At 36.2% G+C, this 17,159-nt stretch overlaps 1 protein-coding gene across 2 annotated transcripts in view; it reads right to left on the bottom strand.

Moving 5' to 3' along the window:
- furina (furin (paired basic amino acid cleaving enzyme) a) overlaps window positions 1-14,112 on the bottom strand; it is a 134,646-nt gene extending 120,534 nt beyond the window's left edge. The window contains exons 1-2 of one of the 2 annotated variants that reach the window (XM_052150912.1): window positions 13,639-14,112; window positions 3,809-4,141 (exon numbers count right to left, since the gene is read on the bottom strand). In XM_052150912.1, the coding sequence (XP_052006872.1) occupies window positions 3,809-3,985 (177 nt within the window). In that variant the 5' untranslated portion in view covers window positions 3,986-4,141; window positions 13,639-14,112. Of the gene's footprint in view, window positions 1-3,808; window positions 4,142-11,851; window positions 11,912-13,638 lie in introns of those variants that run through there. The other variant, XM_052150906.1, reaches the window with a different exon arrangement.
- Between the last annotated feature and the right edge of the window lie 3,047 nt (window positions 14,113-17,159).

Genomic DNA, 17,159 nt, shown 5'->3' with positions numbered 1-17,159 from the left:
TATAATATAATTTAGCCTTATAATTTATATTATTAAAATGGCCATTATTGCAATTGATCACAAATTTTAAAACAACAGATACTGTGGGGGAAAATCTAACTCGTCAAGCAGCTTCTACTCAAATGTAAAGCGGTCTGAGGCCAAGTCCAGACTAATACAGGTGAAACTCGAAAAATTAGAATATCGTGAAAAAGTTCATTAATTTCAGTAATTCAACTTAAAAGGTGAAACTAATATATTATATAGACTCATTACAAGCAAAGTAAGATATTTCAAGCCTTTATTTGATATAATTTTGATGATTATGGCTTACAGCTTATGAAAACCCCAAATTCAGAATCTCAGAAAATTAGAATATTGTGAAAAGGTTCAGTATTGTAGGCTCAAAGTGTCACACTCTAATCAGCTAAACACCTGCAAAGGGTTCCTGAGCCTTTAAATGGTCTCTCAGTCTGGTTCAGTTGAATTCACAATCATGGGGAAGACTGCTGACCTGACAGTTGTGCAGAAAACCATCATTGACACCCTCCACAAGGAGGGAAAGCCTCAAAAGGTAATTGCAAAAGAAGTTGGATGTTCTCAAAGTGCTGTATCAAAGCACATTAATAGAAAGTTAAGTGGAAGGGAAAAGTGTGGAAGAAAAAGGTGCACAAGCAGCAGGGATGACCGTAGCCTGGAGAGGATTGTCAGGAAAAGGCCATTCAAATGTGTGGGGAGCTTCACAAGGAGTGGACTGAGGCTGGAGTTACTGCATCAAGAGCCACCACACACAGATCGGGTCCTGGACATGGGCTTCAAATGTCAAACATCTTACCTGGGCTAAAGAAAAAAAGAACTGGTCTGTTGCTCAGTGGTCCAAAGTCCTCTTTTCTGATGAGAGCAAATTTTGCATCTCATTTGAAACCAGGTCCCAGAGTCTGGAGGAAGAATAGAGAGGCACACAATCCAAGATGCTTGAAGTCCAGTGTGAAGTTTCCACAGTCTGTGTTGGTTTGGGGAGCTGGCATGTCATCGGCTGGTGTTGGTCCACTGTGCTTTATTAAGTCCAGAGTCAACGCAGCCGTCTACCGGGACATTTTAGAGCACTTCATGCTTCCTTCAGCAGACAAGCTTTATGGAGATGCTGACTTCATTTTCCAGCAGGACTTGGCACCTGCCCACACTGCCAAAAGTACCAAAACCTGGTTCAATGACCATGGTATTACTGTGCTTGATTGGCCAGCAAACTCACCTGACCTGAACCCCATAGAGAATCTATGGGGCATTGCTAAGAGAAAGATGAGACATGAGACCAAACAATGCAGAAGAGCTGAAGGCCGCTATTGAAGCATCTTGGTCTTCCATAACACCTCAGCAGTGCCACAGGCTGATAGCATCCATGCCACGCCGCATTGAGGCAGTAATTTATGCAAAAGGGGCCCAAACCAAGTACTGAGTACATATGCATGATTATACTTTTCAGAGGGCCGACATTTCTGTATTTAAAATCCTTTTTTTTATTGATTTCATGTAATATTCTAATTTTCTGAGATTCTGAATTTGGGGCTTTCATAAGCTGTAAGCCATAATCATCAAAAATTATATCAAATAAAGGCTTGAAATATCTTACTTTGCTTGTAATGAGTCTATATAATATATTAGTTTCACCTTTTAAGTTGAATTACTGAAATTAATGAACTTTTGCACGATATTCTAATTTTTCGAGTTTCACCTGTATGTTTTCAGTTGAAAACCCATCCACCTCAAGGTTCAATGTGCTATGCATTCTGAGATGCTATTCTGCTCACTACAATTGTACAGACTGGTTATCTAAAATACCGTAGCCTTTCTGTCAGCTCGAACCAGTCTGGCCATTCTCCGTTGACCTCTCTCATCGCAAGGTATTTCCATCCTCAAAACTGATGCTCACTGGATGTTTTTTGTTTTTGGCACAATTCTGAGTATACTAGAGACTGTTGTGAATGAAAATCCCAGGAGATCAGCAGTTACAGAAATAATCAAACTGGCATGTCTGGCACCAACAATCTTGCCACAGTCGAAATCACTGATATCACATTTTTTCCACATTCTGATGGTTGATGTGAACATTAACTGAAGTTCCTGACCCGTATCTGCATGATTTTATGCATTGCACTGCTGCCACACGATTGGCTGATTAGATAATTGCATGAATAAGTAGGTGTACAAGTCTTCCTAATAAAGTACTGAGTGAGTGTATGTTCAGCTACATAAGTGTTATCCATACAAATTTATATTACTTACATTAGTTTTTAGCTATTTTAATCTTTTGACATTATTGACTGATGTGGGGTTTTTTAAGTCTTGATTTCTCATGTTTAAAATTAAAACTTTCCAAGAACCACCTGGAACCTGCTTAAGTACCCCCTGAGGTACACTGGTTTAAAACAGTAACGACAAACCACTCCTTAACACAATTTGAGGTATCATTCATGTGGTGCTGGATGGATATACAGCGAAGTTTAATACTTGGAGTAAGTAGTTTGTTCAAATCCCCAACCCTAGTTATGAACAATAGTAATAGGAATGCTTGCCTTAGTCATTGACTGCACCTAAAATGCCAAGACCAGTTCCACCAGTGATAAAAGCAGAAATAGGCCTGTAGCAATGAACTCAGGTCAGCTGGATAACAATCAGTCAGTGACAAAACCTAAAGTTTAGAAAACCCCTCAACTTCTTTCATTATAAGCCATAAACCTGAGAACAGAAGCTACATTAAAATAATAATAATAATAATAATAATAATATGCTGTTTCTCTTGACTCTTGTGTTGACTCTTGAGGCATTGATTTCAAACAATTACTAACCGCAGCTTCTTACAAAGCATGCAGGGAACCATTCATCACCTGGCTTTACACTACCATCTGGGCACTAGGCTGTTTGCCTTTTAAAGTGAACCAAATCCATTACGGGAAGGACGGGCCATTTTATTTATCTAAATTAATCATCTAACCTAATTAATTTAACCTTTTTCATGCAATACGCTTTCAATTACTTATCAATCACTCAGGTTATCATTAATTCACTCACTCAATTGGGAAATAAAAGTGAGCTGAATTATTGAGTTGTTTCGTGAGCTGGAACTATAACAAGCAGGATGTTATTGGAGTAAAAACTACAGTTTTTGCTAAATTCTACATAAGACATGTTGACCCTGAGCGTACGTTGGCTAGGATGTGAAGTAGCAGCTCATTCCACACATGCCTACGGCCAAGGGCCTGATACAAGCTGAGAATATCAAATGACAACCGAAGAAAGAGGATTATTTTTTATGCATTCCATGAGAGAGCCAAAGCATTCAGACAAAACATGAAGGAAATCTTCAGAAATTCATGAGTTTCCTCTGAATGGAGGGATGAGGGGATGAAAAGGACAAATCTACATCTTTACTAATGAGTCTCATAGTGCACATTTTTAAATATTCACTTCAAAGTCATGCGACTGGTGTAGGTGATTTAACCTTCTGATTAGATGCACGAACAAGCTGCTTTCAATAATATCAGTCAAGGGGAAAAAGTGTCAAACATGTGCATTTACTGTACACGTGTGAATGAAATTCAAATTTAAGTATTATAGAAAAATGAATGGGTTAACCTGTTCTGGTCACTCTGATTTGAAACATGTAGATGTATATCCTTAAAGAACATTTCAAATGTATTTGGTTCACTAGCAAAGTACATGAACTTTAACATCTTTTATTTTGATGGTAAATGCAGATAAAAATAGACAAGTGTGCACAAAAAGAAAGCCTTCCAAAAAACACAGAAATGCTGGTCTGAACAGTACTCACATTCCCGTGGTTTACAAAGCCATGCTTCCTGGCAATCCGGTTAGCTTCCTGCTCCCCGCCTATGATGTGGACAGCCCATGTATTGGTGTAAACCTTCTGCCCAATAGATGGTCGTGGCCCAGAGGTCACAAGAATCAGTAGTGTACCCAGCGTCAATGAGACAAGCCTGAGATCCATCAGAGACTATGGAACAAACCAAGGCAGGAGTTCTATTGCTTAGTAATGATACCAAGTCCGTCAGCACAGTGGCCCACTGAAATATCTGCACTGCTTTGGGCACATGTAGAGAGAGGGATCCCAGGAGAGATTAACTCAAAACGGTTTAGGAATCACCTGCGGAGGGAGAGAAATGGTTTCAATTGTCAATTGAGGTTCTAGTGCACATACAAAATCAGGTGTATAATTCAGGATATGAATCACAGATGAGCTTTAATGAACAGAGTAACCTGCATGTTAAACATTACCAATACACCCCAAGCAAAGTTTGCTGGACACGGCTAAATTCAGAGGTTCGATCACAATCAGTTAAAGAACCTTAGTAGAAGAGGACACCATTTACAATTTGATACTAATTAAAACAAGGCAGTGAGGAAAAGATGTACAGTCCATTCAATATGTGAAGCACTGTTGTGTACCTTTGTGTTGATCATTCAGCAAACAAAAATTGCAAATAAGTTTCGAAAGAATTTCCAGCTCCAGTCAAATTAAATTTAAAACACACAAGTACTAAAATTAAGGGGCATTCACACTGACAGATTTGTAAAAGTGTGATATTAAGCCATTTATTTTGTTTCCATGAGCGACAGTGCTTTGGCAATGTGACAAAGTTGAGCAGACTACATGTTTACACAAATGTGCAGCGATGCGAAACAAGGACTACCAAACAGAGAGCAGAATGTGGAGTTCATTACTGATTCAATCGGATACCGCAACCAACCAACCAACAGTACAGCAACTTGGCGAGCCCTCCAGCCAATTAACCACTGTTAACATGAATGCACCTTTTGACATGACCTGAAACCAGCACTGTTGCGGTGGCAATTTTTTACCACTGCAGTTGTTAAAGACCAATAACTGTCAGTGAATGTTGTATGTTGGTTGGAGGAGGCAGGGCACAATTGCATGCAAATTTCACATTTAATGTGGAACAAACTTTAAAAAGTGTAATTGAACACAAAAAAAATTAAACCTATTGTAAAATATCACAAAATACCCAAAATAACAAATTCAAATCTTTTTGCATTGGTTTAACATTTCTGACTGTTATTGCACCATACAGCTGCTTACATCAGTAACATGTAAGATTCTGTTAATACTGCTAAACTCCAATATTTAAAGTGACTAAATATCACCAAACAGCTGGACAATAATTCAATAGTTCAGTCCTACCTTTGTTGAAAGCTTTTTGATTGTGGGTTACTGTATGATGTTTCTAGCCACACTGAATACATGTTCAGAATGCAGTGTTAATCTCCTCAACAAAATTACTGACAAAAATGTTTGAGGTTAAGAAAGATGAGATCATGAGGATAATTAACTTTATTTCAAACACTGTTGACGAAAATATGATGAGAAATAAACACTGCAAGGTATTACCATTGCATTGACAATTAGGGTTGAAACAATTCATCAACGCTATTGTCGACAAAAATTTTCATTGTTGAATAGTCATTTGATCTCATTTAACGTAACATGAGATCACATTAAACACTAACGATGATGCACGAGAGCATCGCTGCAGCTCACGCCTGACGGTGAAGAGGAAGAATTACACCGCTCACAGTCCTGATGCATTTCAAACCTTCATAACAGCTTCAGGTGATGTAGACCACAAAGTTTACAAAATTATACAGAAGCATTCTCTTTGTGGAATAAGTGGAGCTGGAGCGTCTTTCAAACTGGCACCAGCCCGGAGAGAAGAGAAAAGGGAAGTACGTCACGTGACTTCTACATTGATGTAGAAGTACCATTGTTTAACTCACTAGGGAAGGAGCATGTGCAACTATGTGTAACTTTTGTTTGGTTAGTTAGTGAAGTTTTAGTTATGGCGTTTCGACGCTGAAGAACTTTTTTTTTTTTTTAAACTGTTTTCTTTTCAGTGAGTTTGGGGGAATTAGTAATTGAGTGTTTTTGGTTTTGTTGTTTTGTTTGTTTAGCATCAGCTCATTTTCTTTCTCTCTGTGGCTTATTCTTATTATCATTTATTTTCTTTAAACTGTTTTTTTTTTCTTAAGTTGTATATAGCTGTAAATAAGTTGATTTTGTTTGTTTTCATTTATTCATTGTGTGTATTGAAAATAAAGCGAACCACCTGTTTGCAGTAACTTGCTGTCATTGATTCAGTCGCCCACAATACTCCCCAGAGACAAAACTGTAGGAAAGTGTTTAAATTTTATTATGTACGTCTTTCTCATACCTTTAACCATCTGGAGACGTAACAATGTAAATAACAACAAACTCCAAAACTGTACTGTCAGTGCCTCTTATATGAGTTGTGCGAATGTCCTGATCTAAGGGGGGAGAGATTAAAACTGCACCCGGCTGATGCACACTCTGTCGTGGGGACACTCACACCTCGAGTGCGTACGCTTAATGCAGCTAGATTATAACGTGATGGCTCGTGTCTTATTGAATCATAATATATGTCACTGTGCATTTCTAATTGTGAAGAAAATTGGCAATACACAGCTTTATTAATAAGAGAGAGTTTGTTTTTTTGTGACTTAAAGATGGATTGTTTTAAGGATTTTTAGACAATTTTAAAATGGAAAACAAGACAAAATCAATTTTTGTGGATTTTTATAGGATTTATTGCAGTGACTTTCTACTGAATTAGTAGAAAAAAAATATGTTGTTTTCCTTTTAATCCAGTGACTGTCATTTAGAGGTATTTTTAAAAGATGATTTTGTTTAATTCAACCTTTTAAGTATGGGCACAAGCTGAATAATCAGTTAAGAGCTAATGATTAATCATTGCAATAATCGTTCTAATAATCGTAAGATGAATCAATTATCAAGAATATTTTTTGTTGCAGCCCTATTGACAATGTTTTAGAAGAAAACCCTTGTTGAATAAAACCTTGTTTATGAGATAAACAAGTTATCAACAGCATAAATATAATATTACAACTTACATCTGCAATTAAACAAATAAAGGAGATTTAGCAGATGAATGAACTTGTGAGGAATTCCCTCTGTGACCTGCTTCTTACATGTTATCACAAATAATATCTCCTGTGCGCAAATTTGTGCAGGATGTTTGGGATTGTAACTTCCATCGGGGACGAATGGACATGTTGATAGCCTACACATAGTCATGGTATGTGCTTAGCTTGAGTTGCTCATTAAATGCATATCTGAAGTTATAAATACACTACTGCGATAATGTTTATTACCACAAAATAAATCATTTCAACTCATCACTCATTCATTTAAAAAAAATAAAAGGTTGGTTAAAGCAAGGCACTACTTACTATGGAGGTGAATAGGCCAGTTCATAAAATTAAATACTCAATGGGCCTTATTCGTGAAACTTTCTTAAATATGAGAGTAAATTGGTAGTAATTTATGCAAAAATGTATCTTCACAAAAACTTTCATCTGGATTCAGGGATACTCCCTTCATTTGTTAGTAAACGAGTGCTAGTGAATTCCAACCATTCGTAATTAGAGTCCACATGCACATTCATTCACAATTATCATAATCCACGGCCATGAAAATGCCATATAAGAAAGGCTTCAGACCCGCTAGTAAATGAGAATAGGAAGCTTTTAACATTTATGCGAAAAGCAATAAAAGGTGCATTCACATCGTAAAAAAATGATTTAGTAAACATTTGCATGTTCGTTCTAAAAAGAAAATGAGGAGCCAACAGTCATTGCATGCTTTTGCTGTCCTCAGAGGCTCTTTAGTCAATTAAACACTCCAAGAGGTCAATAAAAATTGCTTGACATGAAACTTCAGTCAGTGTAAAAATGTTCGGTTCACGCCGACAGGAGGATGTCCACTATTAACCTCTTGTTCAGTTGAGGGCATCGCCAGCATCATTGGAGAAACAATGATACACTTCCCTTGCAACTGGAAGAATCTTCCAAGAAACTGATAGAATGCCTGAAGAAGGTCTTTGACTAAATGATGTAAGCTACGACAGGGCTGGCTTTTTTCTACCTGCCCGCAACAGTGTTTATATAAAATGTGTTTATTTATAACTTTAACAGCATTAACATTGACCATACATTATCAACTGAATGCGATATATCGATGCCTACACTAAATTATAGAATTCATATCAAATAATTAACTCTTCAACTAATATTTTAAGAGGGCATTCATATTTTTGAGAAAATCAAACATAAATTGCATCTTTCCACGAATTAGTTGAGAATAAACTATACTTTGAATAAAAAATGGAAGCATCAAAGAAATGCTTTAAATTAAGTGTATGGTTTAAAAAGTTTTCCCCCTAATTTGTAATGTTTTAAGGTTAATTTGACTAATTTAATTATTAGTTATTTGTTTCATTACTTATTTAATTTCACTTTAATTCAAATATAGTCATGGCAGTTTGGCTAAAAGAACACAAACATTCGGATGTCTTATACACAATTTACACATGGTCGGGAGCAGGCGTAAATTTTGTTCGTACCAAATAACGTTTTGAACATACGAAAACTTTAATGAATATGCAAATTTACATCAGAACAGCTTTACGAATGATTTACACAAAAACTTATTTCATGAATGAGGCACAACGTTTTAAAAGTATAGCCACAAAACGTAAACATCATACGTGCTAACATGATTTTAGAGTGATTTTATTTTATTTTTTTAAATAAAAGTCTACATTTATTTTGTGATCATTATATAACATTATTATATAATGCTGTCAACTGACGTAAAATTGTATTGAACCCAGAACATTTGAGACAACCTATTGAACAGGCTGTAGTTCTATCATTTACAGCCTTGTTTTCATTGCATAAAATGACAGTAAATATGGTGTCTAAGGTCCAGTGTCATTGCAAAAAAAAAAGTGTTGTTGAATGATAATGTCAACTACTAGTGGATAGACCAAGTCTTGTCTGGCCAAAACAAGCCAAGTCAGTTTTACAATGTCTTCCTGTCTTATTAATGAAGGTAGTCGGGGGGAAATAGATGCTACTTGACACCCATTAGTCATGTGCCAAGACCTCAAACTTCCTGGTATATCACCAGCAAACCAAACACAGAGGGAGAACAGCTGACTTTTTCTTTTGATTAGACTTTCACCAATTCCATGTTCAGTTATGACAGACTGTCGTCTTACTGCAATACCATCCGCTTACTTCCCCTCTTTTATGACTAAACAAACACTGACTCAAGATTCTTGTTGACTTGAGGCTCAACATGCAATAAAACTTTCTTTCAGGTATAAAGCAGCCATATTCAATTTACTCTGTATTTCCATCTTTATTTAACTGTCTAAAAGGTGTAGAAAAATAAATATTTGGTCTAGCAAACCATTTCAATTCCCATGCCTATTTGGCTTGCATTATCTAGATTGCCAAAAACCTCTCCACTCTCATACTGAACTGTATGATTCAAACTGCAAGTGGAGTGATACATGAGGAGTCCAGGCAACCTATCCACATCCCAAATGGCCCATTTCATAATCATATAAACGTTTGTTTTTCACAAAGTCTAGTTGGACGAACATTCTTCTTTTCTGTGTAAACAAGAAGAGCAATTGAAATAGCCAATTACATCCCATGATCTGATAAAACAACCCATCATTTTTTTTGCTGCATTCTGTTTGACGTAAAAGTCCAACAAAAACAAACTAAAAAAACTGCTGGTGTCTTATTTCAGGACATGCCTTTTATTTTATTATTCGATCTGACAAATGTGGGGCTCATGACTGCGTGGCTACAAATGACACGTCCATATTTATTCACTCTTTGACACACACACACACACACACACACACACACACACACACACACACACACACACACACACACACACACACACACACACACACAGTCAAAAGAATGCAGTGCACTGTGTTAAACTCAATGCACTACCTGTTCTACCACATTTTTGCCCTTTACCCAGAAAGAACATTAATAGTATACCTATATTTGGAAACATATATACCTTTTGATTTTGGAAATTAAAACCTCAGTAAAAATGAACTCTATATGCTACATAATAGAATGAAGGCTAAACATACACTGAACAAAATTACTAGTCAGATTTACTTTTTGCAGACAGCTTTTCTAAGTAAATCTTAATGGTATAAATCTTAGTAAAATCTAATTAACATTATGACATAATATTGATAAAAGTGAATCATTTTAACTTGATAAACAATATATAAATTCAGTAACTTTTACTTACAAATATGATATACATACACGGTGCTTAAATAAACTTAGTAAAACACGCCACGTTTTTTCTTTAAAGACATACTTTATCAAATGCCACATGACATATGGAAGCCCCAACAGGAAGGCCCCTTTTCCACCTGGTTTTACGATCCAATTACATGTGGTCAGGTGAGACACATCACTGCTTACACCTGGTCACTTAAATGCATCTCATGTGACCACTTGTGTTCAGATTTGGAGGGGAGGGTCTCCGTTTCATGACGACGCACATCAATCACTAGGCCTATGTCACTGTGTTACTGCGTAATATTAACACACAACAAAGTCAGAAAAGACAAAGAAAGTGCAAAATATGGTGCTTATATTAATATAAGCATTAATGCTTATATTATACAGGCATCAAAATTACATTCAATAAAGCATGAAGAGTTGTTACTGTATTTTTACAGTGAATTTCTGGTAACCACAACTGGCAGTTTTTTACCGTAAATTTGACATGATCTTTTTACATTGTGCCTTTAGAAGAAATTAAACAGAGCACACAGACCTCAACACTTGGTGCACAAAACACCATGATGGTGACAATCAACAGATAATTATTTTGATCAAGAACAGGTAATTTTTTAGTAAAAAATGAACTTAAGACTGCACAAAACAAGGTACCAGATGTAACAAAAATGACAATAAAAACAATGTAAATAAATTGCAAATAGTGACATGCATGCTCATTAATTATTCAAGCCCAGTGTATTCTGAGAACACCAGCTTCAAAAGGATAATTAAAATGTACTTTTATATTTACCAGTGACATTTACTCAAATTAGCAAATAAATATGAAATGGTTTTCTACTTTATGATTAATACCAAAATAAAATCATAAAAAATATTAACTTATAAGCTTGAGCATTAATTTGTACATGTTTGAATGTAGAATTTGCTCAAGATTTTTCTATATTTTTCTATATTTACAACACCACAAAATATATTTTTTTATTCAGAGTATGTCAGCACCTAAAGGCCAATCTAATGTCAAGTTTTAACTTTTTTTGTGAATAATATATTAATAGACTAAGCATTAACCTGGTTTTAATTTCAGAAGCCATAAAAAGAGACAATGAAGACAATCAAACAAATTAAATGAACAAAAAAATCCTAATTCCAGTTACATGATCAATTGCTAGATCTAAAGAGTTTCAGTAAGACTAATTCTGCTTTACTGGAATGTAAATAGCTTAAAGCAGTTTTTAATCAAGATAATTCAGCAAACAAACATGCCGTTACAAAGTTGACATCCAACCTAATAATTTCCCTTTTGTTGTAACCAATTGTAAGGCTCACCAATAACTTATTTAACCAACATTTCACATGCATCACAAGGACTAGACAAAGAAAGTTTTGTTGTTGTTGTTCCTAAAACCATATGGTATTGTTATAAAGTGACAAATGAACAAGCCCAAAAGCCACCGTAAGTTACCACAAATTAATTAAAAAAAACATGCAACATCAAGAATCCATTTACATTTTAGTTTATAATATGAAAAGCTGTTTTCATACATTCACTTAACAATAGAATACACATACTGTATCTTATCCCTGCACAGTACCTAAAAAGAATGTTCTAATGTCTGTAATAATAGTCTTTAGCTGATCAAGAGAAAGAAAATAAAACACTCACTTCAGCCTGAACGTCTCTGTCTCTAGCGAGAGGTGTGCAACTTACTGAGAGCAATTTAAAGCTGTGCCAAACCTGATTTCAAAGTACTCCCACTCATGACATCACTACAAGGTTAACGCGTAACAGGGAAGGGAAAGGAAAGCTGCGCAAAGGTGTTTGATCAGTGCACGTTGAAGGGAACACAAATTCTAACGAATATTCCATTAGGGAAAATGCCATATTTTTTATATAAAAACCTGCAAGTTATTGCTTCATATTTAAGAACATTGTCAATTTAACATTAACTAGTTCCAGGGTAAAAAGGAGACCAGCAGTGGAGAGGAAATGTAACTTTGACATTTGACATTTCTTGCAGTGTACTTAAAAGAACATTAAACAGAATTTTGCTTTCAAATATTGATTTTATCAGGTTATTTCAAAGCTGGTTATTAGAGATTTGGCAATTTCTTTTAATTAAATAATTTTAATAATAATCTAAGTTCATTAACATATAATACTGTAGACCACTTGATAATGGCTCTTTAAAAGTGTTTGGACATGACACACAAATGCAAACGTCATTGCATTGTGTAACAAAAAGCAAGTGTTATCTCCAAATGATTCTCTGTCTTTTAAAACTTCACTTTTCTCAGCCAATTTTGCTATTAGCTACTTTTGACCAACTGGTTTAAAAGGTGATCTTTTCCTCACAATGCACACAGGTGTCCTCTATACAGGTCTAGCTAATCAAATTAAAGGACGGTTTTAATTCAAGTAACTCAATCGACAGCATTTGTGGCATATCATTTTGACTCGTCCCTACTTTTCTTTTAAAAAACTAAAATCTGGGTTACAGTGAGGCACTTATAATAGAAGTGAATGGGGGCCAATCAGTAAACATTAAAATACTGGCTGTGTCAAAAGTATAGCCTCAAGATGTCAACAATATATGTGTTAACATGGTTTTAGTGTGTTAAAAAAAAGAATCGCTTAACTTTTCTGTGTAAAGTTATAACCAATTTTACAACTTTGTTGCCATGATGACGTAATGCCAGCAAACACTACAACGACTGTAAAAATGATGATTTAAACTTCACAGCTCAAATAATACACGAGATTTAACAGAGGAATTAATGCAAGTGCTTTTATAAAATTATAAAGCTTCACATTTCGGTCTTGAAACCCTCCAAAAGTTGGCCCCCATTCACTTCCATTGTAAGTGCCTCTTTGTAACCTCGATTTTTGCTTTTAATTTTTTTTAAGAAAAGTAGGAACGAGTCGAAATTAATTGTTGTGGTAATCATCATAATGCCACAAATGCTGTAGATCGAGCTTAACTTGTATTGAACCCTTAACAATGGTCATGCTCCACTGTCGTTTGACAAAAAGCCAGTGCCCAAACACTTTTTAAACTGTAACCCTAAACACTTAAAATGTAACTTTTAAAACTAATTGGAAAAGTTTCACAAAAAGTGTGCTCGTGATATCTGTCTTCAACATAAATATCAGATAGTTAAACACGGTGACGTCTAATGCAATGAAATGACGTCACTTTATGTGTCCCTAAGTGCCAGTGTAATTTTTGCGCACTATTTGGTTGTATTTTGTTTCTTTTTAAAATAATTCTAAGTCTAATAGCAATTTCAGCTGGTGACGCAAGTCAACAAAGCTAGTCATAGAACGTACGTATGAAGTTCACAAATAGTTAAATGTAAGCGAGCAAGTCTGTTTACTACTCGCTGTTTACTATTGCGAAAACCATTTCCCCTCATAATTCTGTGAAACAACTAAATTAATCAATCTCTTACCTCAACCGCACCCGTTTTGTAAACTCTCCCGTTTCCCTGTTCACAAGGTAAGTCCACAAAAATCTTTCCAGGGACAGGATGAAAACTCTGCGTGCGACTGACTCAATCCAAACGGCACTAATATTCCCCAAAAAACAACCGTAAACTCAAGACACCGTGGAAAGAGTGAAGTGGACAGGCAGACTACACAGACTGAAACGTCCCGATATACTGAGCAGTCTCTGACAAGCGACTTCTAAAGTCCACACTTAACACAGATACTCTCATCTACTGTACAACAGGGAAACTTTGCGGTCCGTTTGCTCGCGTTGTCTCGCGTAACGCGACGCTGAGGCATCACTGAGAGCCGCTTCGTCTGAGCCACCTTTGGACCAAAATGTCAACATAGTTACGAACGCATGCTGGAACGTTTGAATACGGCAGATCCACGTAAATCAATGGGATATAAAAATACACCTCCCTATACGGACTGGAGAGACGGTCTACGCACTGCTTTTCAGGAAATACGTCACAGATACGCGATGAGACGTAAGGACGCGAGTGACGCTGTAGTCGATTTACTTGCGCCATCTACTGGACGTGTATGCGTGGTTCACTTTCAAACAATGATATTAGATTATTTCTCATTTGTTACATAATAGCTTATACAAACATGAGTACATATAACAATGTGAATAACATTAAAACAGCACAAGGGTTGTATGACATACTATATTATTACTTTTATATGCCACAATTTAATGAAATTACCAAATCACATTATTGTCACACAACCATATAGCTACACAAGTGCAACAGAGGGTGAAAGACTTGGCTGCAGTTCCGAGCAACATAGCAGTCATAACAGTGATGAGACATATACCAATGGTATAGATGTCCTGTAGGGAGGGAGGCTCATCTACGATGATGTGTCTAGCAGTTTGCACTAGCCTTTGCAGGGCTTTTTGGTTGAGGGCGGTGCTGTTGCCAGTCAGGATGCTCTCTACAGTGCTGGTGTAGAACCATGTGAGGATGCGGTGGTTCATTCCAAACGTCCTCAGCATATCAGGAAGAAGAGGCACTGGTGAAACGTCTTCAAAACTGCCTCAGTGTGGACAGACCATGTGAGTTCCTCAGTGATGTGGACACCGAGGAACTTGAAGCTGCTGACTCACTCCACCAGTGCTCCATTGATGGTGATAGGGCTGTGTTCTCTGTCTTTTCTCCTGAAGTCCACCACAAGCTCCTTGGTCTTTCTGACGTTGAGTGAGAGGCTGTGCTCCTGACACCAGCGTGTCAGAGTGTGCTCCTCCTCTCTGTTGGCTGATTCATCATTGTAAGTGATCAGACCTACTACCGTCGTATCATCAGCAAACTTAATGATGATTAATGATTAATGACTATGTGTTGCCACACAGTCATGTGTGTAATGGGAATATAGGAGTGGGCTGAGAACACAGCCCTGCGGGGCTCCAGTGTTGAGGGTCAGTGATGAGGAGATGTTGCTGCCCGTTCAAACCACCTGGTGTCTGCCTGACAGGTAGTCCAGGATCCAGCTGCACAGCGAACTCTTTAAGCCCAGAGCCTGGAGTTTCACATCAAGCTTGGAGGGCACTATGATGTTGAGTACTGAGCTGTAGTCTGCAAACAGCTTTCTCACATATGTGTTCCTATTTTCCGGGAGAGAGCAGTGTGTAGAGTTGAAGCAATGGCATCATCAGTGGAGTGGTTGTTGTGGTATGCAAACTGCAGTGAGTCCAGTGAGGGAGGCAGCCCGGAGCATATAGTAATATAGTTTTCATTTATATGTTGACCTCAGTTTAAATTGTTCAAATAAAAGCATTTTTAGTCATTTAACTTTGAGCATTGAATTTGTCATCTTGGACTTACACAGACACCTAGAGGAGTGGATGCAGCGTGATTCAATCACAATCATTTTGCATACAGATGCCATTGTAGAAACCCACTATTCACAGTCAGAGGAGATTAATTTAATCCAAGAGTGAAAGTGTCCAATAACAAGGCAGTTACTGAGATTATTTGGTTGGGCATGTGATTGCTACATGTACCCTCTACATGTAGAATAAAACAGCTTTTATAACTTTACTGATATGACTGGATATCTCATCTCATGACATTAGTCAAAATTTTATACATATGTTTCAAAATAACTTAATTTCTTGTGGAGTAAAGCTTTTTTAATCACCTTTAGTGCACCTTTAAATAATCTTAAAAAACTCTAAATTGGTTTTATTTGAAAACAAAACATACCGTTTCTTAAAGGCACTGTTTCACCCATTAAAAGTTTTGCATATAATATCGAGTCAGTAAAATTATTAAATCACTTAAAAAAACACTAAACTGGTTTTATTTCAACAAAACATACCGTTTCAAGACTGTTCCTTTAAAATTTCAACATTGGTTCTTCAAATAATTCCAAAATGCATTTTTCCCATTACTTTCATATAATGTATTTAGCAATCTGGATTCTAAACATACCTTTGGAAGACTTTGAAACAGTTAAAATAATAATAATAAAAAAATAATAAGTATAAAATAATATCCCCAAAATGTAATGTAATGTAAAGTTGCAGTTTTGAGGTTAAATCAAAGACTATTTGAAAATAATAACTGAAAAATGTCTTGATATGGTAAAGTGGGATCTTTAAACAGCAGAAGGATGACATCATTTAACACACACACACACACACACACACACACACACACACACACACACACACACACACACACACACACACACACACACAGACAATAAATACACACTACCACTGCTTGATTTTCATGCAGTGTGTCCAATAGTATCCATCTGCAGAGCCACAGAGTGTTTAGTGAACAAACGGCTGTGAATTCTCAAATTACATTTTTCAGCAGCGATTTCAGCTTGCCAGTCACAGGAAGTTTAATATAACGAATGATTCAAAAACAGAAAGAACTTCAAAGGTCTTTCAAAATAAATGTCCCGCTGAAATTAGAGCTTTATTTCACTGGATGTGTGAAATTAAAGACATTACGACAGAAAAATATTACTACTGTATAAAAGTGTAATATTCAAATTATATCTGTAAGCAATATTACAAAAGCTGAATACCAGTACTGAATATTAACATGTTGTGAGTCAGCCATGGCAGCCTCAGGTAATCGGATTGTTTTTATTTAATGTTTTCATTAATACTGTAAAGCTCTATTTGCTTTTTTACCAAAAATATTTATTTATAAATTATTATATTTTGATTTGATCAAAGCTGTTCAGTATGTATTCGCTTAAACACAATTTCATCATAACATTTAATTAAAACATTTAACATGGAATCCAGATAAATTAAAACAGAAAAGACTATTTTTATCTATACGGCTTTATGCAGTTAATAATTTTCTGTGTAATATGATCAAACATCTTGTGGATTTCTTAATTATTATTATTATTTATATGTTGCAATATCGATACCGAGGTACAGGGGCGTCGGACTGGGGGGGTAAAGGGTACCGAGTACCCAGGGCCCGAGGCAGGGGGGGCCCCTTAG

The sequence above is a fragment of the Xyrauchen texanus genome, chromosome 2 (assembly GCF_025860055.1).
Source record: "Xyrauchen texanus isolate HMW12.3.18 chromosome 2, RBS_HiC_50CHRs, whole genome shotgun sequence".
In the NCBI taxonomy this organism is placed as follows: Eukaryota; Metazoa; Chordata; class Actinopteri; order Cypriniformes; family Catostomidae; genus Xyrauchen; species Xyrauchen texanus.
Note: the sequence above shows the minus strand (reverse complement) of the source record. Positions and strands in the feature narration are given on the sequence as shown.